The sequence below is a fragment of the Podarcis liolepis genome, assembly GCF_965112155.1.
Source record: "Podarcis liolepis genome assembly, chromosome: 3".
Taxonomy (NCBI): domain Eukaryota; kingdom Metazoa; phylum Chordata; class Lepidosauria; order Squamata; family Lacertidae; genus Podarcis; species Podarcis liolepis.
The window spans coordinates 4,929,398-4,950,666 of NC_139557.1; the positions used below are offsets into that span (position 1 = coordinate 4,929,398).

Here is a 21,269-nt window from a genome sequence, read left to right on the forward strand (position 1 = left end):
CTGGAACCTGGTCAGCACGGCACGGAGGCGCTCGAACAGCTGCTGGTGTGAGTCTGCAGACACCAAGACGTCATCAAAATATGGTACCACGCCCGGAAGCCCTTGCAGGAGATGCTCCATAAGGCTTTGGAAGATGCCAGGAGCCACACTCACCCCGAACTGCAACCGGCGGCAACGGAATGCCCCCCGGTGGGTGACGATCGTCTGGGCTTCAGCAGTGGCATCATCGACTGGCAGTTGTTGATAGGCTTGGGCAAGGTCCAGCTTAGCGAAGACCTTACCCTCACCCAGGGAATGCAGCAGGTGTTGGACAACAGGAACCGGATGTGATGGCCTGGGATTCCGATTCGGAGGAATCCCAGCCTGCACAAGAGTCCCCGCCTCCAGGGCCGGCTGAACTGGGGCAAGGCCTAGATGCTGAAGAACCTGCACCTGTGGCAGTGCATCAGGAGCTGGCCCCAGGTGAAACCCTTCTGGCCCCAGAGAGGCTTGACGACTCAGTGGCCACAGGTGAGCCTCCTCCAGGGCCCAGTAACCCTTCGGCCTCTCCTGATCTGCAGAGGCTTAGGGCAGAGAGGCGAAGGGAACTGGTTGCCCCCAGGAGGAGTGCTCGCCTTAAGGCCAGAGGAGGCGGGGCTCCTGGGGGCCGGGACCGCCCCTGGCCTTAGAAGAGGATAAAAGCCCAGTCAGCCCGGCCCCAGGTTGCGGGAGCAACGTCGTTGTTGGCTTCGGACCTTCCTGTGTTCCTGATCCCTGCTCGGCTTTCTGTTCCTGACTATCCGGTACTCCTGTTCCCTGCTCGGCTTCCTGTTCCTGACTATCCGGTACTCCTGTTCCCTGCTCGGCCTCCTGTTCCCGACCATCCGGTGTTCCTGTTCCCTGCACAGCCTCCTGTTCCAGCGTTCCTGTTCCCCGCCCGGCTCTCTGCCTCGGACCTTGCCCCTCTTCGTGTGGACTCTGCTACACCCAAGGTACCTTACCCCCGGGACCAGCACACCGGATAAGCGTGCTGCTGAAGTGCCTTGTTGATCGTGCACTTGTAGTCAGCGCAGATTCTCACCGACCCATCTGGCTTGACAGGCGTGACGATGGGGGTTTCCCACTTTGCGTGGTCAACCGGCTCCAAAACTCCTTGGGCGATCAGTTTGTCCAGTTGTTCGTCCACCTTAGCCTTGAGAGCAAAGGGAACCCGGCGTGGCTTTAGCTTGATGGGGGCGACTTGTGGATCAAGGCTAAAGGAGATGGGCGTACCTGTATATTGGCCCAAGGTGCCGTCAAAAACCTCGGCAAAGTCTTTGACCAGACCCTCAGTCTCTGCGTTAGAGATGCAGTTGATGCCGGTGACTTCCAGGCCGAGGGCATCAAACCAGTCTAGCCCTAGGAGGCTTGGCCGCTGACCTTCGACCACCACCAACCGGAGCAGGCCCGAAAAATCCTTGAAGGCGATCCGGAACCGGCCAACGCCTACCACGGGAATGTCGTTTCCCTGGTAGTCTCTCAGGTGTACGCGGTGAGAGTCGAGTTGCCTTTTGGACACTCTGGGTACCAGTCTTTTGATGGTGCTCCATGACACGATGGACAGGGCAGACCCGGTGTCGATCTCCATGTCACATGGAGCTCCTTCAATGAGCACCGTGACGTTCAGCTTGCGTCGCGTAGGCGAGTCGGTTTGGCCAATCGTGGTTCCAGACGGGCAGCGGCAGTTGGTGAGAGCGAAACAACTTTCCTTGGCAGACTGGAGTGAAGACTTGGACTTGCGAATCGATGAAGGGGGGGTGTCAGACGGAGCCGATCGGCAGACCTTAGCGATGTGGCCCCTTCTGGAACACTTCCTACAGATGGCGTCTCTGAATTGACACTTGGCACGGGAATGGTTGCCTCCGCAGCCAGCACATTCCGGTTGGCCCTTGGACTTCTGTTGGAACTTCCTGCGCTCCCGCTTTGTCTGGTGCACGTCATCGTCTTCACTGGAGGATGCCTCCTCACTGCTGGCCTCTTCATGATGCACCGGAACTGGCTCCCTAGCAAGACGCGGGCTGCTGGACTTGCGGATCTCCTGGGCGGAGCGTTCAGCAGCTTCTGAGGCCACAGCCTCCTCAATGGCTTTCTGTAGCGTGAGGTCTGGCTTGGCTAGGAGGCGCCGTTGCAGATGGATGTCCCGGACCCCGCAGACGATTCGATCCATCAGGGCATCGTCTAAGTCTCGGAACTCACAGTGCATTGCAGCCTGTCGCAGGGCGGTGGTGTAGTTGTTGATTGACTCCCCCTCTGCCTGGTTCCGGTGGTAGAACGCATGGCGGGCAGCAATCTTGGACGGCTTTGGTGCGTAGTGGTTGCGGAGCTTCTCTTGGATCGTGTCCCATGGTGTTGCCTGGACTGCTTCAGGCGCAACCAACGCTCGGGCCGTCTCAAACACCTCAGGCCCACAGAGGCTGAGGAATAGGCCCCGCTTCCGATCCTTTGATACTGCTGTCAGCTCGTTGGCTTGGAGGTAGCAGTCGAACCGAGCGAGGTAGGAGTCCCATGATTCAGAGGCTGGCGCAAACGGCGGTAGAGGCACAAGTGAAGCCATGATTCCGATGCCGGCGTGAAGGGCGATGGATGGAACACAGTGCTCTAGCCAGAACAGTCAGCTCTGAATTGGTTCTGCCCAGTGATTTCGCTCAGTGATTTCGCTCTGTGATTCAGCTCAGTGATTCAGCTCAGTTCAGAGGCTGGCCGCATCTGGCTGTGCTCTGATGTCCATCCATCCCATCCTCGTCGCCAGTGTTAAGTCGTGGGTTGACATAGCAGCCGGCACAGCGATTTCTTCAAGTAGCTCTTTATTATGGTAAGCTGGAATAAAACTGACTGCGAACAGCTCAGCCGGCCTGTATTTATAGGCAGCCGGCTGTCAACATTGTAACCACAACAGCCCAGAGTTCCCGCCTAAAATAACTGCCGCGGACCTGAGTGAAAACTATCTACAGACCTGAGTGAAAACTATATACAGTATCCCCCTGTTGGCCCAGGGTGAAACTACACTACATAACACCATGTGCTGTATACAATAAATCTTTGAGTGAGTCAATAACCAACCGCCATCAGACCTGCCACACAATGTATGCTGCAAAAGTCATTCTGCGTAGCACCTTTGATGCAAAGCATATTGTAAAAGGTAAAGGGACCCCTGACCATTAGGTCCAGTCATGAATGACTCTGGGGTTGCGACACTCATCTTGCTTTACTGGCCGAGGGAGCCAGCGTTTGTCCGCAGACATGTGGCCAGCAGACCATAGCAGCGCATGGAAATATCGTTTACCTTCCCGCCGGAACGGTACCTATTTATCTACTTGCACTTTGATGTGCTTTTGAACTGCTAGGTTGGCAGGAGCTGGGACCAAGCAACGGGAGCTCACCCCGTCGCGGGGATTCAAACTGCCGACCTTCTGATCGGCAAGCCCTAGGCTCTGTGGTTTAGACCACAGCACCACCCATGTCCTAAACATATTGTACTGCTCTGCAATTTCAGAGGGAGCATAGTTAAACAAGAACCCTACAGACCAGGTCCACCATGTGGAGACTGCCCTCAGAACTGTGACGATAAACTCTGCAGTAAGTGACTGATAATATGAAGCAACCTTTCTGGATAAGATGGACTTCTAAGTCATTTTATTTCTAAAGTATCTGTTGCAAAGCTAGTTCTCCTTAGGGAGTCATGTGTTTTATTTCTTAAAGAATAAGAGCCATCAATATTATGAGTTAGTTCTGTGTGCCTCCCTGACTTATCATTTAAGTATTACCACAAATAAAACATTTTCCATAACAAACCTTCCTACTAGGAGCTGAATTCTCTTGGGAGATTGTTGTGAGTGAAAATATTCCCTGTGCTAGGCAGGGTCAGGGCCATTTAGACCTCTGTAGATTGTAACAAGTTCAGTCAAGCCCAGAAATAGAAAGTCAGCATTCGTATAGGAAGAGGAAACATCAAGACTGTGATGATATAATAGAGATTTAAATAGTGGTTTTCTCTGTTTTGCATCTAACTTTGTTTTGGCTTGATTGCTCACAGCCAACCCATGCCAGTATGTGGATAAAATCAAGGAGTGTGATGTTCTGCTACAAATGGGCAAATGTACTGATGAATAGTTGGGTGGAAACTGCCAAGCTACCTGCAAATGCAAAACAGAAATCAAGTAATAAACGCACGAAAGTCACAAAGATCCGTCTTGAGAGAATGGTTGCCAACTGAAGAAGATAGAAAATTGGCATTGACAGGAACTTCTCGTTTCCCCCTCTAACTGGCCAAGATACGGCATTTGAAGTTATTAGTGTAAAACAGGAGAGGTAATACAGTGGTACCTCGGGATGCAAACGGGATCCGTTCTGGAGCCCCTTTTGCATCCTGAATGGAACGTAAGACGCGACAGCGTGTCTGCGCATGCGCAGGTCACGTTTCGCCGTTTCCACACATGCGCGTGACGTCATTATGACTGTCTGCGCATGCGCGAGTGGCGAAACCCGGAAGTAACACGCTCCGTTACTTCCAGGTCGCTGCAGATACAACTGTGAAAATTCTACCCTCATGAGTCTCCTCCTCCTTTCCTATCCCCGCACCCAACTCTGCTTCCCAATTTTAGTTGCCTGCAGACCAGTTTAACCATCAAGAATGATGAAAAAGAGAAAAGCCAATACAGACAAGAAAGATTTATTATCAAGGTGCTTTCCAGAATTCCCACCAGGAAAACATACTGGCGATAAATTTGATTGGTTAACAGTCCCGATTATTAGTGTTTGTCTGCAAGTGAGAAACAAGTCCAGCCCTTGAATAAATATACTCTTCTGCTCTCCCCAGAAGGCACCGCGCTTGCCCAGGATGGGGGCAGTAGTGCTTAACAGAAGTTGTCACCACTCCCGCTTCTGCAGCCAGCGGGCTGTTGGCTTTCCTATGCAATCTAGGCGCTGCTGATTGGAGCTGTGAGATGAGTGGGGTAGCATGCCAAAATCCTTATTCCCACAATATTAATCAGGATCCCATTCCCTCCATGTGCCGACATCACAGGTGACATATTTTAGCTGCCGTGACACTGGGGAGTTGGGTGGCACAGCCTGGAGCTCCACCCACTGGTGAGCCAGTGTGGTGTAGTGGTTAAGAGCGGTGGACTCGTAATCTGGTGAACTAGGTTCGCTTCCCCGCTCCTCCACATGCAGCTGCTTGGGCTAGTCACACTTCTCTGAAGTCTCTCAGCCTCACTCACCTCACAGAGCGTTTGTTGTGGGAGAGGAAGGGAAAGGAGATTGTTAGCAGCTTTGAGACTTCTTAGAGTAGTGATAAAGTGGGATATCAAATCCAAACTCCTCCTCCCCTCCTCCTCCTCCTCCTTCTTCTTCTTCCCTACACACAATCCTTGCTGCAGGGAAGCAGCTTGCCCCGAACTGGAGACTGGAGGTACAGGGAACCAGCAGTGCTGATTAGAGCTCCAGGCTACACGCATGGGCTCCCCAGCAGTGTTGACTTGATGATGACAGCCCTGCCTCTGGCGTTTTGCAAGTGGAGGTTGGTGGGGCCGGGGCATTTTGTTTGTGTGTGTGTAGGTCAGACCTCCATGGCTTACACAAAACAAATGAAATACTGTGAAAATCCCTGAAGCGAGAAGTAATTGACTAGAAATATTATCTTATAGAATTAAACTAAATAACAAAAATCAAAATGTTTAGGGAAAACATTAGAAAAACCTAGAATTGAACAAAGCCTTAACGGGATGCCAGCTACAAACCTCGTTTCACTGAACTATATGAGTGTTTGTTAAGAAAAAAAATTGTACCCCACTGAAATGATAGGCTATTAAAACGTGAATATTCATCACAGCTCTAACAATACTCAGTTCCCTTCTGCTTACTGTAGTCACATCAGCAGAAGTCCTGACAAGTTATTCTATATTAAAAGTGATCGCATCCGGCTCGTCAAATGAAAAGCCAGCAAATCTTGTCTTCTGGCAGAAAAAATGGACCTGCAATAGACTTTTGACGCTATAACTGAAATGTTGCATTCTTTGAAGATGCAATATCACAACAACAGCACAGCAGCTGATATGTTGATCTAAATTCAGTTAATGAGTTTGTGTGTTAGAACCTGTTCTACTACGATTATCTTCAATCAGGCAGATTGTGTCCAATATTTTATTAATAAATTTCAAATATTTGTACATAGGAAAGAATAATATATCAAGTAATTACATAAGTAGGACAGTGTTGTTGTATGAATGGGTGGCAAACGAAGTTAAAAGAATGGAAATTTAAACACTAGTACAGTGGTGGAATAAACAAAATTATGAAAAGTAGCAACAAGCTAGACAGAGCAAGGGCAACTATGGATGGGAGAGTCCCGTGGAGGAACAGGGGAGCCACGCTCTGGCATGGTTTGGGAAGAGTCCCCCAACTGTGCCTGTTGGTGTTGCAGCCTCTGCTGAAGGTCCAGCTCTTCTTGCAGCCGTTTCTCTAGCTGCTGAGCTTTGTAGAGCTTCAGCTGAATTTCCTGCTTCAGTTCATCCACCTCATCCATCCACAAACGCCATTTGTCCTCAAATATCTGAGTGAAGGGATCATCGTTCTCACTCAGATTTCCCTCCGTGCCCTTCTCAGTCAGCCGGTCCTCGAGCTGCTTCATCACATCTTCCAAGGGGTTTGTGGGTTCATTCGGAGGCTGTGGTTCCCCAGAGCTCGGCAGGGGGCTCAGGCTCTGGCAAGACGGAGGTGTTTTGTCTACAGCCAAGGGGTCCCGTGGCCCCCGGGAAGCCCTGTCTAAGGAGTCACAAGTGCGGTTGTTGTGGCCTACGGAAGCACTGAGCTGGGTTGGAGCAGGTTTGAAACATGGAGTGTCGGTGGGGAAGCTTTGGATAGCATTTGTGCTCTCATCCAGGCTGATGGTGTGCAGCAGGTGACTGCGGAGAGGGCTGAGTTGCAAGGAGCTGCTGGTGCTGTTCTGGGTCTTGGACGGCACCTGGCCTTTGGCTGATGACCGCCTCGGCATGCACCACAGGCTCTTCCATGATACCACCTTGAAGGCAGAGGGTCTGATCCGACACCTGCTGAAGCATCCATGCTTAGGCAATGAGCTCTTGGAGAAATCAGCTGCCTGTTGATGGTCCCGGAAATACCGCTCGGGGGACTGGTTCTCCTGATCACACTCATAGTCCCCTTTAAAGTCACCTCCAGATGACTGGTGCTTCTTCTCAGCCCGGGTGTCCCGCTTGCCCCAATGGAAGTAGCCAAAAACTCCACGCTGTGACATTCCTTTCCGGAGCAGCCCGTCTGGCTGATGCCTGCCACGCAGACCTCCTGGAGAAGTCGGCAAGGAATCCCGTTTCTCTACTCGGCTGCCCACGTTGCCCATGCTGCCGCCGTTGTCAGGCTCAGAATCCAGAGTGAAAGGATCAAACAGACAATGGCAGGGGTTAACGGTCACATGAGAGGCCTGTTCTGTTGCTATGGAGTTTTAAACACAAGCGGAATGCCAGCCCATGATGGCTGCCTGCAGCCTGATCCCTGGCCACACTGGGCTGGACTCCATTCCCCGACCTCCTCCTCCTCCTGCAGCCCCTTGGTTGGCTCCATAATCCTTGTCTTTCCATCCATTTACATATTCATTCTTTGCACTCTTATTTAGTTGCTAACAACATACCATATTTTCCCACATATTAAAGGATTTAATCAAAATTTGGGGGTCGTTTTATACACGGTTGGTGAATGCTCAGGGGTTCCGCCTCTGGATCTGCTGTGGGCGGCCCAAGCTCTGACCTGGACTTGGGTTTGGTTTGGGCTTTGACACGGGTGCGGGCGGTGCGGGTTTGGGCTCTGGCCCGATTTCTTAATTTTGGGTTCAAAAAAATAAGGGTCATCTTATACATGGGGGCATCTTATACAGTGGTACCTCGGGTTCCATACGCTTCGGGTTCCATATGCTTCAGGTTACAGAACTTTGCTTCAGGATAAGAACAGAAATTGTGCTTCGGAGGCATGGCAGCAGCAGGAGATCCCATTAGCTAAAGTGGTGCTTCAGGTTAAGAACACTTTCAGGTTAAGTACGGACCTCCGGAACAAATTAAGTACTTAACCCGAGGTACCACTGTTCACTGAAAAATATGATATTCTTTCAACACATTGTTTTGTGTGTGTTAATGAAAAAATACCATTTGCAATTTTTCCCACTTGGGCTTATATATATTTATATTGTTACCTGCTGTATAATTTCAGAAGTTCATTTATACAGGTTTGGGGCGTTACCATTGGCTTTGGTACATTGCAAAAGCTATAGTTGGACATTGATTCTATGGATGTAAGGGCTCAGGAGAGGGGAGTTGGAGAGGGTGGCTGATGGCCATGGCTTCCACTGCAGTCAGCTTTATTGTACTACCCAAAGGCATGACAAAACCATTCAAACACTATCCACGTGGCTTCCACTGACTCGTCCCAACTTTCACAGGAAGCCCTCCCAATGTTTTAAATTCCACACCATGTTTTCTAGGTCACCCAAGAGGAAATTTTCACCAGACTTTTCCTACTGAAATAATTGATGATGATGATGATGAATGCTGCTTAGCTTTGGAAATGTGCTAGCAGTTGTGGCAGTTCTTATGAAAGTGTTAGCCTGTGGCCTCACTTGTAGTTGGGGGAACAATGGTGCCAACCATGTGGGAAAAGTGAATATTCACACCACATGAGTGTTTTTTAAGAAAAAAAATTGTACCCCACTGAAAAGATAAGCTATTAAAAGGCGAATATTCATCACAGCTCTAATAATACTCAGTTTCCTTCTGCTTACTGTAGTCACATCAGCAGAAGTCCTGACAAGTTATTCTATATTAAAAGTGATCGCATCCGACAGCCAGCACGTCTTGTCCTCTGGCTGAATAAATGGACCTACAATAGACTTTTGACCCTATAACTGAAATGTTGCATTCTTTGAAGATGCAATATCACAACAACAGCACAGCAGCTGATATGTTGATCTAAATTCAGTTAATGAGTTTGTGTGTTAGAACCTGTTCTACTACGATTATCTTCAATCAGGCAGATTGTGTCCAATATTTTATTAATAAATTTCAAATATTTGTACATAGGAAAGAATAATATATCAAATAATTACATAAATAGAAGAGTGTTGTTGTATGAATTGGTGGCAAACAAAGTTAAAAGAAGGGAAAATTAAACACTAATCCAGTGGTGGAATAAACAAAATTATGAAAAGTAGCAACAAGCTAGACAGAGCAAGGGCAACTATGGATGGGAGAGTCCCGTGGAGGAACAGGGGAGCCACGCTCTGGCATGGTTTGGGAAGAGTCCCCCAACTGTGCCTGTTGGTGTTGCAGCCTCTGCTGAAGGTCCAGCTCTTCTTGCAGCTGTTTCTCTAGCTGCTGAGCTTTGTAGAGCTTCAGCTGAATTTCCTGCTTCAGTTCATCCACCTCATCCATCCACAAACGCCATTTGTCCTCAAATATCTGAGTGAAGGGATCCTCATTCTCACTCAGATTTCTCTCCATGCCCTTCTCAGTCAGCCGGTCCTCGAGCTGCTTCATCACATCTTCCAAGGGGTTTGTGGGTTCATTCGGAGGCTGTGGTTCCCCACAGCTCTGCAGGGAGCTCAGGCTCTGGCAAGACGGAGGTGTTTTGTCTACAGCCAAGGGGTCCCATGGCCCCCGGGAAGCCCTGTCTAAGGAGTCACCAGTGCGGTTGTTGTGGCCTACGGAAGCACTGAGCTGGGTTGGAGCAGGTTTGAAAGGTGGAGTGTCGGTGGGGAAGCTTTGGATAGCGTTTGTGCTCTCATCCAGGCTGATGGTGTGCAGCAGGTGACTGCGGAGAGGGCTGCGTTGCGAGGAACTGCTGGTGCTGTTCTGGGCCAGGCTCCTGTTGCTCTTGGACAGCTTCTGGCCTTTGGCTGATGACCGCCTCGGCATGCACCACAGGCTCTTCCATGATACCACCTTGAAGGCAGAGGGTCTGATCCGACACCTGCTGAAGCATCCATGTTCAGGCAATGAGCTCTTGGAGAAATCAGCTGCCTGTTGATGGTCCCGGAAATTCCGCTCGGGGGACTGGTTCTCCTGGTCACACTCATAGTCCCCTTTAAAGCCACCTCCAGATGACTGGTGCTTCTTCTCAGCCCGGGTGTCCCGCTTGCCCCAATGGAAGTAGCCCAAAACTCCACGCTGTGACGTTCCTTTCTGGAGCAGCCCGTCTGGCTGACGCATGCCACGCAGACCTCCTGGAGAAGTCGGCAAGGAATCCCGTTTCTCTACTCGGCTGCCCACGTTGCCCATGCTGCCGTCGTTCTCAGGCTCAGAATCCAGAGTGAAAGGATCAAACAGACAATGGCAGGGGCTAACGGTCACATGAGAGGCCTGTTCTGTTGCTATGGAGTTTGAAACACAAGCGGAATGCCAGCCCATGATGGCTGCCTGCAGCCTGATCCCTGGCCACACTGGGCTGGACTCCATTCCCCGACCTCCTCCTCCTCCTGCAGCCCCTTGGTTGGCTCCATAATCCTTGTCTTCCCATCCATTTACATATTCATTCTTTGCCCTCTTATTTAGTTGCTAACAACATACTGTATTTTTCCATATATTAAATGATTTCGTCAAAATTTGGGGGTCGTTTTATACACGGTTGGTGAATGCTCAGGGGTTCCGTCTCTGGCTCTGGTGCGGGCGGCCCAAGCTCTGACCTGGACTTGGGTTCGGTTTGGGCTTTGACATGGGTGCGGGCGGTGCGGGTTTGGGCTCTGGCCCGATTTCTTAATTTTGGGTTCAAAAAAATAAGGGTTGTCTTATACATGGGGGCATCTTATACAGTGGTACCTCGGGTTCCATACGCTTCAGGTTACAGACTCCAGACGCTTCAGGTTACAGACCCAGAAATAGTGCTTCAGGTTAAGAACAGAAATTGTGCTTCGGAGGCGCGGCAGCAGCAGGAGGCCCCATTATCTAAAGTAGTGCTTCAGGTTAAAAACAGTTTCAGGTTAAGTACGGACCTCCGGAACGAATTAAGTATTTAACCCGAGGTACCACTGTACACTGAAAAATATGATATTCTTTCAACACATTGTTTTGTGTGTGTTAATGAAAAAAAACCATTTGCAATTTTTCCCACTTGGGCTTATATATATTTATATTGTTACCTTGCTGTATAATTTCAAAAGTTCATTTATACAGCTTTTGGGGCATTACCATTGGCTTTGGTACATTGCAAAACCTATAGTTGGACATTGATTCTATGGATGTAAGGGCTCAGGAGAGGGGAGTTGGAGAGGGTGGCTGATGGCCATGGCTTCCACTGCAGTCAGCTTTAGTGTACTACCCAAAGGCATGACAAAACCATTCAAACACTATCCACGTGGCTTCCACTGACTCGTCCCAACTTTCACAGGAAGTCCTCCCAATGTTTTAAATTCCACTCCATGTTTTCTATGTCACCCAAGAGGAATTGCTGCAAGAGAGGCACCAGGCCCACCTGCAAGAGGCAAAATTATGAAAAGTAGCAACAAGCTAGACAGAGCAAGGGCAACTATGGATGGATGGAAAATGCCAGGAGCAGTGCTGGGATTCCATTCCATGGATGGCAGCAGTCTTCAAAATCCTCTAGGGAGGAGGTGAACCAGACCTTTAGCTGATACATCTGGGCTCAGCTTGTAACTGCCGGAACTGACTTAGCTGCCTCTCCAGTGCCTGGTTGCGGGAGTACATCTCCACATCCCTGGCCTGCATCTCCCGCTGATAGCGCAGGACTATTTTCTTCTCCTCTTCCCAAGTTTTCTGCTACTGCTCAAAGTTTGCCTCTTGCAGGTGGGCCTGGCGCCTCTCTTGCAGCAATTCTCCCCTTAGCCATTCAGCGCCCTCTGCACTCTCCCCCTGCATCCCCCTACTTTCAGAGCCATCTGTTTCACAAGCCGAAACGTCCTGGCGTGCTTGCATGGGAGAGTCCCGTGGAGGAACAGGGGAGCCACGCTCTGGCAAGGTTTGGGAAGAGTCCCCTAACTGTGCCTGTTGGCGCTGCAGCCTCTGCTGAAGGTCCAGCTCTTCTTGCAGCCGTTTCTCTAGCTGCTGAGCTTTGTCGAGCTTCAGCTGAATTTCCTGCTTCAGTTCATCCAGCTCATCCATCCACAAACGCCATTTGTCCTCAAATATCTGAGTGAAGGGATCATCATTCTCACTCAGATTTCTCTCCGTGCCCTTCTCAGTCAGCCGGTCCTCGAGCTGCTTCATCACATCTTCCAAGGAGTTTGTGGGTTCATTCGGAGGCTGTGGTTCCCCAGAGCTCTCCAGGGGGCTCAGGCTCTTGCAAGACGGAGGTGTTTTGTCTACAGCCAAGGGGTCCCGTGGCCCCCGGGAAGCCCTGTCTAAGGGGTCACCAGTGTGGTTGTTGTGAGATAGGGTCTCAGCCTGCGTACCAGATGGAGCTGGTAAACAGCTGCCCTGGATACAGATTTGACCTGTGCCTCCATGGACAGCTGTGAGTCCAAAATGACTCCCAGGCTGCACACCTGGTCCTTCAGGGGCACAGTTACCCCATTGAGGACCAGGCAATCCTCCACACCTGCCCGCCTCCTGTCCCCCAGAAACAGTACTTCTGTCTTGTCAGGATTCAACCTCAATCTGCTAGCCGCCATCCAACCTCCAGCCACCTCCAGGCACTCACACAGGACCTTCACTGCCTTCACTGGTTCTGATTTGAAAGAGAGGTAAAGCTGGGTATCATCCGCATACTGATGAACACCCAGCCTAAACCCCCTGATGATCTCTCCCAGTGGCTGCATGTAAATGTTGAAAAGCATGGGGGAGAGGACAGAACCCTGAGGCACCCCACAAGTGAGGGCCCAGGGGTCTGAACACTCATCCCCCATCACCACTTTCTGAACACGGCTGAATGCTGCTTAGCTTTGGAAATGTGCTAGCAGTTGTGGCAGTTCTTATGAAAGTGTTAGCCTTTGGCCTCACTTGTAGTTGGGGAAACAAAGGTGCCAACCATGTGGGAAAAAGTGAATATTCACACCACATGAGTGTTATTTAAGAAAAAAAAATTGTACCCCACTGAAAAGATAAGCTATTAAAAGGCGAATATTCATCGCAGCTCTAATAATACTCAGTTTCCTTCTGCTTACTGTAGTCACATCAGCAGACGTCCTGACAAGTTATTCTATATTAAAAGTGATCGCATCCGACAGCCAGCAAGTCTTGTCCTCTGGCTGAATAAATGGACCTACAATAGACTTTTGACCCTATAACTGAAATGTTGCATTCTTTGAAGATGCAATATAACAACAACAACACAGCAGCTGATATGTTGATCTAAATTCAGTTAATGAGTTTGTGTGTTAGAACCTGTTCTACTACGATTATCTTCAATCAGGCAGATTGTGTCCAATATTTTATTAATAAATTTCAAATATTTGTACATAGGAAAGAATAATATATCAAATAATTACATAAATAGAAGAGTGTTGTTGTATGAATTGGTGGCAAACAAAGTTAAAAGAAGGGAAAATTAAACACTAATCCAGTGGTGGAATAAACAAAATTATGAAAAGTAGCAACAAGCTAGACAGAGCAAGGGCAACTATGGATGGGAGAGTCCCGTGGAGGAACAGGGGAGCCACGCTCTGGCATGGTTTGGGAAGAGTCCCCCAACTGTGCCTGTTGGTGTTGCAGCCTCTGCTGAAGGTCCAGCTCTTCTTGCAGCTGTTTCTCTAGCTGCTGAGCTTTGTAGAGCTTCAGCTGAATTTCCTGCTTCAGTTCATCCACCTCATCCATCCACAAACGCCATTTGTCCTCAAATATCTGAGTGAAGGGATCCTCATTCTCACTCAGATTTCTCTCCATGCCCTTCTCAGTCAGCCGGTCCTCGAGCTGCTTCATCACATCTTCCAAGGGGTTTGTGGGTTCATTCGGAGGCTGTGGTTCCCCACAGCTCTGCAGGGAGCTCAGGCTCTGGCAAGACGGAGGTGTTTTGTCTACAGCCAAGGGGTCCCATGGCCCCCGGGAAGCCCTGTCTAAGGAGTCACCAGTGCGGTTGTTGTGGCCTACGGAAGCACTGAGCTGGGTTGGAGCAGGTTTGAAAGGTGGAGTGTCGGTGGGGAAGCTTTGGATAGCGTTTGTGCTCTCATCCAGGCTGATGGTGTGCAGCAGGTGACTGCGGAGAGGGCTGCGTTGCGAGGAACTGCTGGTGCTGTTCTGGGCCAGGCTCCTGTTGCTCTTGGACAGCTTCTGGCCTTTGGCTGATGACCGCCTCGGCATGCACCACAGGCTCTTCCATGATACCACCTTGAAGGCAGAGGGTCTGATCCGACACCTGCTGAAGCATCCATGTTCAGGCAATGAGCTCTTGGAGAAATCAGCTGCCTGTTGATGGTCCCGGAAATTCCGCTCGGGGGACTGGTTCTCCTGGTCACACTCATAGTCCCCTTTAAAGCCACCTCCAGATGACTGGTGCTTCTTCTCAGCCCGGGTGTCCCGCTTGCCCCAATGGAAGTAGCCCAAAACTCCACGCTGTGACGTTCCTTTCTGGAGCAGCCCGTCTGGCTGACGCATGCCACGCAGACCTCCTGGAGAAGTCGGCAAGGAATCCCGTTTCTCTACTCGGCTGCCCACGTTGCCCATGCTGCCGTCGTTCTCAGGCTCAGAATCCAGAGTGAAAGGATCAAACAGACAATGGCAGGGGCTAACGGTCACATGAGAGGCCTGTTCTGTTGCTATGGAGTTTGAAACACAAGCGGAATGCCAGCCCATGATGGCTGCCTGCAGCCTGATCCCTGGCCACACTGGGCTGGACTCCATTCCCCGACCTCCTCCTCCTCCTGCAGCCCCTTGGTTGGCTCCATAATCCTTGTCTTCCCATCCATTTACATATTCATTCTTTGCCCTCTTATTTAGTTGCTAACAACATACTGTATTTTTCCATATATTAAATGATTTCGTCAAAATTTGGGGGTCGTTTTATACACGGTTGGTGAATGCTCAGGGGTTCCGTCTCTGGCTCTGGTGCGGGCGGCCCAAGCTCTGACCTGGACTTGGGTTCGGTTTGGGCTTTGACATGGGTGCGGGCGGTGCGGGTTTGGGCTCTGGCCCGATTTCTTAATTTTGGGTTCAAAAAAATAAGGGTTGTCTTATACATGGGGGCATCTTATACAGTGGTACCTCGGGTTCCATACGCTTCAGGTTACAGACTCCAGACGCTTCAGGTTACAGACCCAGAAATAGTGCTTCAGGTTAAGAACAGAAATTGTGCTTCGGAGGCGCGGCAGCAGCAGGAGGCCCCATTATCTAAAGTAGTGCTTCAGGTTAAAAACAGTTTCAGGTTAAGTACGGACCTCCGGAACGAATTAAGTATTTAACCCGAGGTACCACTGTACACTGAAAAATATGATATTCTTTCAACACATTGTTTTGTGTGTGTTAATGAAAAAAAACCATTTGCAATTTTTCCCACTTGGGCTTATATATATTTATATTGTTACCTTGCTGTATAATTTCAAAAGTTCATTTATACAGCTTTTGGGGCATTACCATTGGCTTTGGTACATTGCAAAACCTATAGTTGGACATTGATTCTATGGATGTAAGGGCTCAGGAGAGGGGAGTTGGAGAGGGTGGCTGATGGCCATGGCTTCCACTGCAGTCAGCTTTAGTGTACTACCCAAAGGCATGACAAAACCATTCAAACACTATCCACGTGGCTTCCACTGACTCGTCCCAACTTTCACAGGAAGTCCTCCCAATGTTTTAAATTCCACTCCATGTTTTCTATGTCACCCAAGAGGAATTGCTGCAAGAGAGGCACCAGGCCCACCTGCAAGAGGCAAAATTATGAAAAGTAGCAACAAGCTAGACAGAGCAAGGGCAACTATGGATGGATGGAAAATGCCAGGAGCAGTGCTGGGATTCCATTCCATGGATGGCAGCAGTCTTCAAAATCCTCTAGGGAGGAGGTGAACCAGACCTTTAGCTGATACATCTGGGCTCAGCTTGTAACTGCCGGAACTGACTTAGCTGCCTCTCCAGTGCCTGGTTGCGGGAGTACATCTCCACATCCCTGGCCTGCATCTCCCGCTGATAGCGCAGGACTATTTTCTTCTCCTCTTCCCAAGTTTTCTGCTACTGCTCAAAGTTTGCCTCTTGCAGGTGGGCCTGGCGCCTCTCTTGCAGCAATTCTCCCCTTAGCCATTCAGCGCCCTCTGCACTCTCCCCCTGCATCCCCCTACTTTCAGAGCCATCTGTTTCACAAGCCGAAACGTCCTGGCGTGCTTGCATGGGAGAGTCCCGTGGAGGAACAGGGGAGCCACGCTCTGGCAAGGTTTGGGAAGAGTCCCCCAGGTGTGCCTCTTGGTGCTGCAGCCTCAGCTCCTTGCACTGCCTCTGCTGAAGGTCCAGTTCTTCTTGCAGCCGTTTCTCTAGCTGCTGAGCTTTGTCGAGCTTCAGCTGAATTTCCTGCTTCAGTTCATCCACCTCATCCATCCACAAACGCCATTTGTCCTCAAATATCTGAGTGAAGGGATCATCATTCTCACTCAGATTGCTCTCCATGCCCTTCTCAGTCAGTTGGTCCTCGAGCTGCTTCATCACATCTTCCAAGGAGTTTGTGGGTTCATTCGGAGGCTGTGGTTCCCCAGAGCTCTGCAGAGGGCTCAGGCTCTTGCAAGACGGAGGTGTTTTGTCTACAGCCAAGGGGTCCCATGGCCCCCAAGAAGCCCTGTCTAAGGAGTCACCAGTGTGGTTGTTGTGGCCTACGGAAGCACTGAGCTGGGTTGGAGCAGGTTCGAAACATGGAGTGTCGGTGGGGAAGCTTTGGATAGCGTTTGTGCTCTCATCCAGGCTGATGGTGTGCAGCAGGTGACTGCGGAGAGGGCTGCGTTGTGAGGAGCTGCTGGTGCTGTTCTGGGTCTTGGACGGCTTCTGGTCTTTGGCTGATGACCGCCTCGGCATGCACCACAGGCTCTTCCATGATACCACCTTGAAGGCAGAGGGTCTGATCTGACACCTGCTGAAGCATCCATGTTCAGGCAATGAGCTCTTGGAGAAATCGGCTGCCTGTTGATGGTCCCGGAAATACCGCTCGGGGGACTGGTTCTCCTGGTCACTCTCATAGTCCCCTTTAAAGCCACCTCCAGATGACTGGTGCTTCTTCTCAGCCCGGGTGTCCCGCTTGCCCCAATGGAAGTAGCCAAAAACTCCACGCTGTGACGTTCCTTTCCGGAGCAGCCCGTCTGGCTGACGCCTGCCACGCAGACCTCCTGGAGAAGTCGGCAAGGAATCCCGTTTCTCTACTCGGCTGCCCACGTTGCCCATGCTGCCGTCGTTCTCAGGCTCAGAATCCAGAGTGAAAGGATCAAACAGACAATGGCAGGGGTTAACGGTCACATGAGAGGCCTGTTCTGTTGCTATGGAGTTTTAAACACAAGCGGAATGCCAGCCCATGATGGCTGCCTGCAGCCTGATCCCCGGCTAGACTGGGCTGGACTCCATTCCGCGACCTCCTCCTTCTCCTCCTCCTCCTGCAGCCCCTTGGTTGGCTCCAGAATCCTTGTCTTCCCATACATATTCATTCTTTGCACTCTTATTTAGTTGCTAACAACATACCATATTTTCCCACATATTAAAGGATTTAATCAAAATTTGGGGGTCGTTTTATACACGGTTGGTGAATGCTCAGGGGTTCCGGCTCTGGCTCTGGTGCGGGCAGCCCAAGCTCTGACCTGGACTTGGGTTCGGTTTGGGCTTTGACACGGGTGCGGGCGGTGCGGGTTTGGGCTCTGGCCCGATTTCTTAATTTTGGGTTCAAAAAAATAAAGGTCGTCTTATACATGGGGGCATCTTATACAGTGGTACCTCGGGTTCCATACGCTTCAGGTTACAGACTCCAGACGCTTCAGGTTACAGACCCAGAAATAGTGCTTCAGGTTAAGAACTTTGCTTCAGGATAAGAACAGAAATTGTGCTTTGGAGGCGCGGCAGCAGCAGGAGGCCCCATTAGCTAAAGTGGTGCTTCAGGTTAAAAACAGTTTCAGGTTAAGTACGGACCTCCGGAACAAATTAAGTACTTAACCTGAGGTACAACTGTACACTGAAAAATACGGTATTCTTTCAACACATTGTTTTGTGTGTGTTAATAAAAAAAATTCACTTGCAATTTTTCCCACTTGGGCTTATATATAATTATATTGTTACCTTGCTGTATAATTTCAAAAGTTCATATATACAGCTTTTGGGGCATGACAAAACCATTCAAACACTATCCATATGGCTTCCACTGAAATAAATTCAAAGAATATTCTTCTTAGCAAGTAAGTTTTATTGTACTACCCAAAGGCCATGACAAAACCATTCAAACACTATCCACATGGCTTCCACTGTCTCGTCCCAACTTTCACAGGAAGTCCTCCCAATGTTTTAAATTCCACACCATGTTTTCTATGTCACCCAAGAGGAAATTTTCACCAGACTTTTCCTACTGAGATCTTTTGTGGGTTATTATTATTATTTATTTTATTTCGATACCGCTTTATATTTTTAAGGAAAATCTCAAAGTGGTTTACAGCATATTAAAACCACAATAAAACAATCCAGAATGAATCATTTCTGAAGAAAGTCAGATATAGAGTATACAGTGAAAGCAACATAATTAACAGAAAACTAAAATGATATCTTAAAGATTTCAGAATGAAACATTACAAAGGAGGTCAACTACAGAATACATATTTAACACAAAGTTAAGAAAAAATATTAAACATTTCAAAAAAACAAAAGCATTTCTAAGTGAAGTCAAATATAAAATGTACATTGAAACCATCATATTTTATGCATTTACTTTATTCCAGCATCAGTTTCCCCTTTTCTAGCTGTGACATTTAGTCCGTGCAGGAAAACAATATAGGCACAGTTACCTTTGGCTTGGTTCAGCCATCCCTGGCCAGCATCTCATTTGCACTGTGCTGCTCAGGCTCACCTTGTCAAGCTTCTAGTCCACAGTTTGTACTCAGAGAGATCAGCATGTGGTATGTACACCATAAGGGTGCCGGTGGTCATGATACTCTGGCTCAACACAGTGGTTTGATTATTGGCTTCTGTGTAATAATAGAGATAGGTGCTGAAACCGATTCACAAGAGGCAGAGAAAGTACTACTTCACATTTAATTAACTTCCAGAATTTGCTGCCACAAGATGTGGTAATAGCCAGTGAGTTAGATGGCTTTAAAAGTAAATTAGACAATATTGCAGAGAATAGGTCTGTCAGCAGCAATTAGCTATTTTTCCGTGTATAAGACGCCCCTATGAATAAGACGCCCCCTATTTTTTGAGCCCAAAATTAAGAAATAAATTTATTTATATATTTAATTGCAACATTCCGTGTGTGAGACGATCCCCAATTTTAAACTTAAAAAATTTGGGGGAGATATAGTCTTATACACTGAAAAATACAGTAAGTATTGGGCAATTGCTTACCTGTCCTGCTTGTGGCTTCTCATAAGCATCTGGTTAGCCTTTAATAAAAAAAGGAATATGACACAATAAAAACAATTATCTATAAAATGCTGGTAGGTGAGATATCTGCCGCTCTGAATATATTTCTTCATCAGCACTGTGTTGTCTGCACTTTACTTTGCTGAAGGTTGGAATGCTATCTTACAGTTCAGCCTTTTTCTTGATTACCTTAATAAGATTATTCGAATCTTGTGCTGCTTAGTTTCAAGTGTAAGACCATCCAACTTTTTCAGGCTAGCCTTGCTTGCCACACAGTAATTTCTTCTTCTTCTTCTTCTTCTTCTTCTTCTTCTTCTTCTTCTTCTTCTTCTTCTTCTTCTTCTTCTTCTTCTGTTGTCCATTTGTGGCGCAGCGCACTTTCAGCACAGTATAATAATAATAATTTATTATTTATACCCTGCCCATCTGGCTAGGTTTCCCCAGCCACTCTGGGCAGCTTCCAACAAAACACTTAAATAAAATAACCTATCAAACATTAAAAGCTTCCCTAAACAGGGCTGCCTTCAGATGTCTTCTAAAAGTTTGGTAGTTATTTTTCTCTTTGACATCTGATGGGAGAGCGTTCCACAGGGCGGGCGCCACTACCGAGAAGGTTCCGTGTAAGTTGGCTTTTCGCAGCGAGGGAACCACCAGAAGGCCCTCGGTCGGTGCTGGACCTCAGTGTCCGGGCAGAACGATGGAGGTGGAGACGCTCCTTCAGGTATACTGGACCGAGGGCGTTTAGGGCTTTAAAGGTCAGCACCAACACTTTGAATTGTGCTCGGAAACGTACTGGGAGCCAGTGTAGGTCTATCAAGACGGGTGTTATGTGGTCTTGGCGGCTGCTCCTAGTTACCAGTCTAGCTCCCGCATTTTGAATTAGTTGTAGTTTCTGAGTCACCTTCAAAGGTAGATCCACGTAAAGTGCATTGCAGTAGTCCAAGCGGGAGATAACTAGAGCATGCACCACTCTGGTGAGACAGTCCGCAGGCAGGGAGGGTCTCAGCCTACGTACCAGATGGAGCTGGTAAACAGCTGCCCTGGACACAGATTTGACCTGTGCCTCCATGGACAGCTGTGAGTCCAGAATGACTCCCAGGCTGCGCACCTGGTCCTTCAGGGGCACAGTTACCCCATTCAGGACCAGGGAATCCCCCACACCCGCCCACACCCTGTCCCCCAAGAACAGTACTTCTGTCTGTATCTTTATATAAGCATTATATAAACAGTATCTTTATATAAGCATTTAATCTTCATTTTTATTTCTATTCTTTGTATATCGTATCGTTGTTTTATTGCTATGGCTGACGCAAATAAAGATTCTTTCTTTTCTTCTTCTTTGCTTACTCTGCCTGAATATGAATCTACTGTATAAAGGCGACTACCCACTTATACGGGGGTTAGGTTCAGTGCCCTTGTGTACATAAGTGGATTGTGTGTTAAGTGGGGAGCTGAAGGTTTTGCCTTCCTCGTGGCAAGGACGGGTTAAGGGTTTGATAAAGCCTTAGTCATGGTCGGAAGGGAGCTTGTAGGCTTCTGGCTGTCCCTCTAAGGGAACTGGGTATCCCATTAGGGTTCCAGGAGGAGATACGGGCTGGTTGATATCAGAGATATCCAATGCCAAGGCCAAATCCCCCTACATCTTTAATCAATAAAGTTGTTGCCTAATTAGATTGAAATTAATGGTGTCACGTGTGGCCTCTTGATCTCAGGTGGGTAGCAGGTTTACGGCACTTTGGCAAGCAATTCCGGAGCAACACCATGTATAAGGCTGCTAGTGGACTA

General features: G+C 48.8%; 4 protein-coding genes across 4 annotated transcripts; all 4 read right to left on the reverse strand.

The window, feature by feature from the left end:
• Positions 1-6,328: 6,328 nt before the first annotated feature.
• Positions 6,329-7,372, reverse strand: LOC310702440 (NEDD4-binding protein 3 homolog; the record flags this gene model as incomplete). Its single annotated transcript, XM_083493915.1, has 1 exon — positions 6,329-7,372. One exon carries the CDS (start codon positions 7,370-7,372, stop codon positions 6,329-6,331), a length of 1,044 nt encoding a protein of 347 aa, XP_083350041.1.
• A 1,864-nt stretch (positions 7,373-9,236) lies between these two features.
• LOC310702441 (NEDD4-binding protein 3 homolog) lies at positions 9,237-10,472 on the reverse strand (the record flags this gene model as incomplete). Its single annotated transcript, XM_083493916.1, has 1 exon — positions 9,237-10,472. The coding sequence occupies one exon, from the start codon at positions 10,470-10,472 to the stop codon at positions 9,237-9,239; it is 1,236 nt and encodes a 411-aa protein (XP_083350042.1).
• A 1,317-nt stretch (positions 10,473-11,789) lies between these two features.
• Positions 11,790-14,804, reverse strand: LOC310702442 (NEDD4-binding protein 3 homolog; the record flags this gene model as incomplete). The annotated part of the gene is made up of 2 exons (XM_083493917.1): positions 11,790-12,370; positions 13,589-14,804. 2 exons carry the CDS (start codon positions 14,802-14,804, stop codon positions 11,790-11,792), a joined length of 1,797 nt encoding a protein of 598 aa, XP_083350043.1.
• A 1,019-nt stretch (positions 14,805-15,823) lies between these two features.
• Positions 15,824-20,153, reverse strand: LOC310704599 (NEDD4-binding protein 3 homolog). The gene is made up of 2 exons (XM_083498254.1): positions 20,136-20,153; positions 15,824-17,512 (listed from the first exon to the last, which is right to left on the reverse strand). Exon 2 carries the CDS (start codon positions 17,310-17,312, stop codon positions 16,122-16,124), a length of 1,191 nt encoding a protein of 396 aa, XP_083354380.1. The 5' UTR covers positions 17,313-17,512; positions 20,136-20,153; the 3' UTR covers positions 15,824-16,121.
• Positions 20,154-21,269: the final 1,116 nt, after the last annotated feature.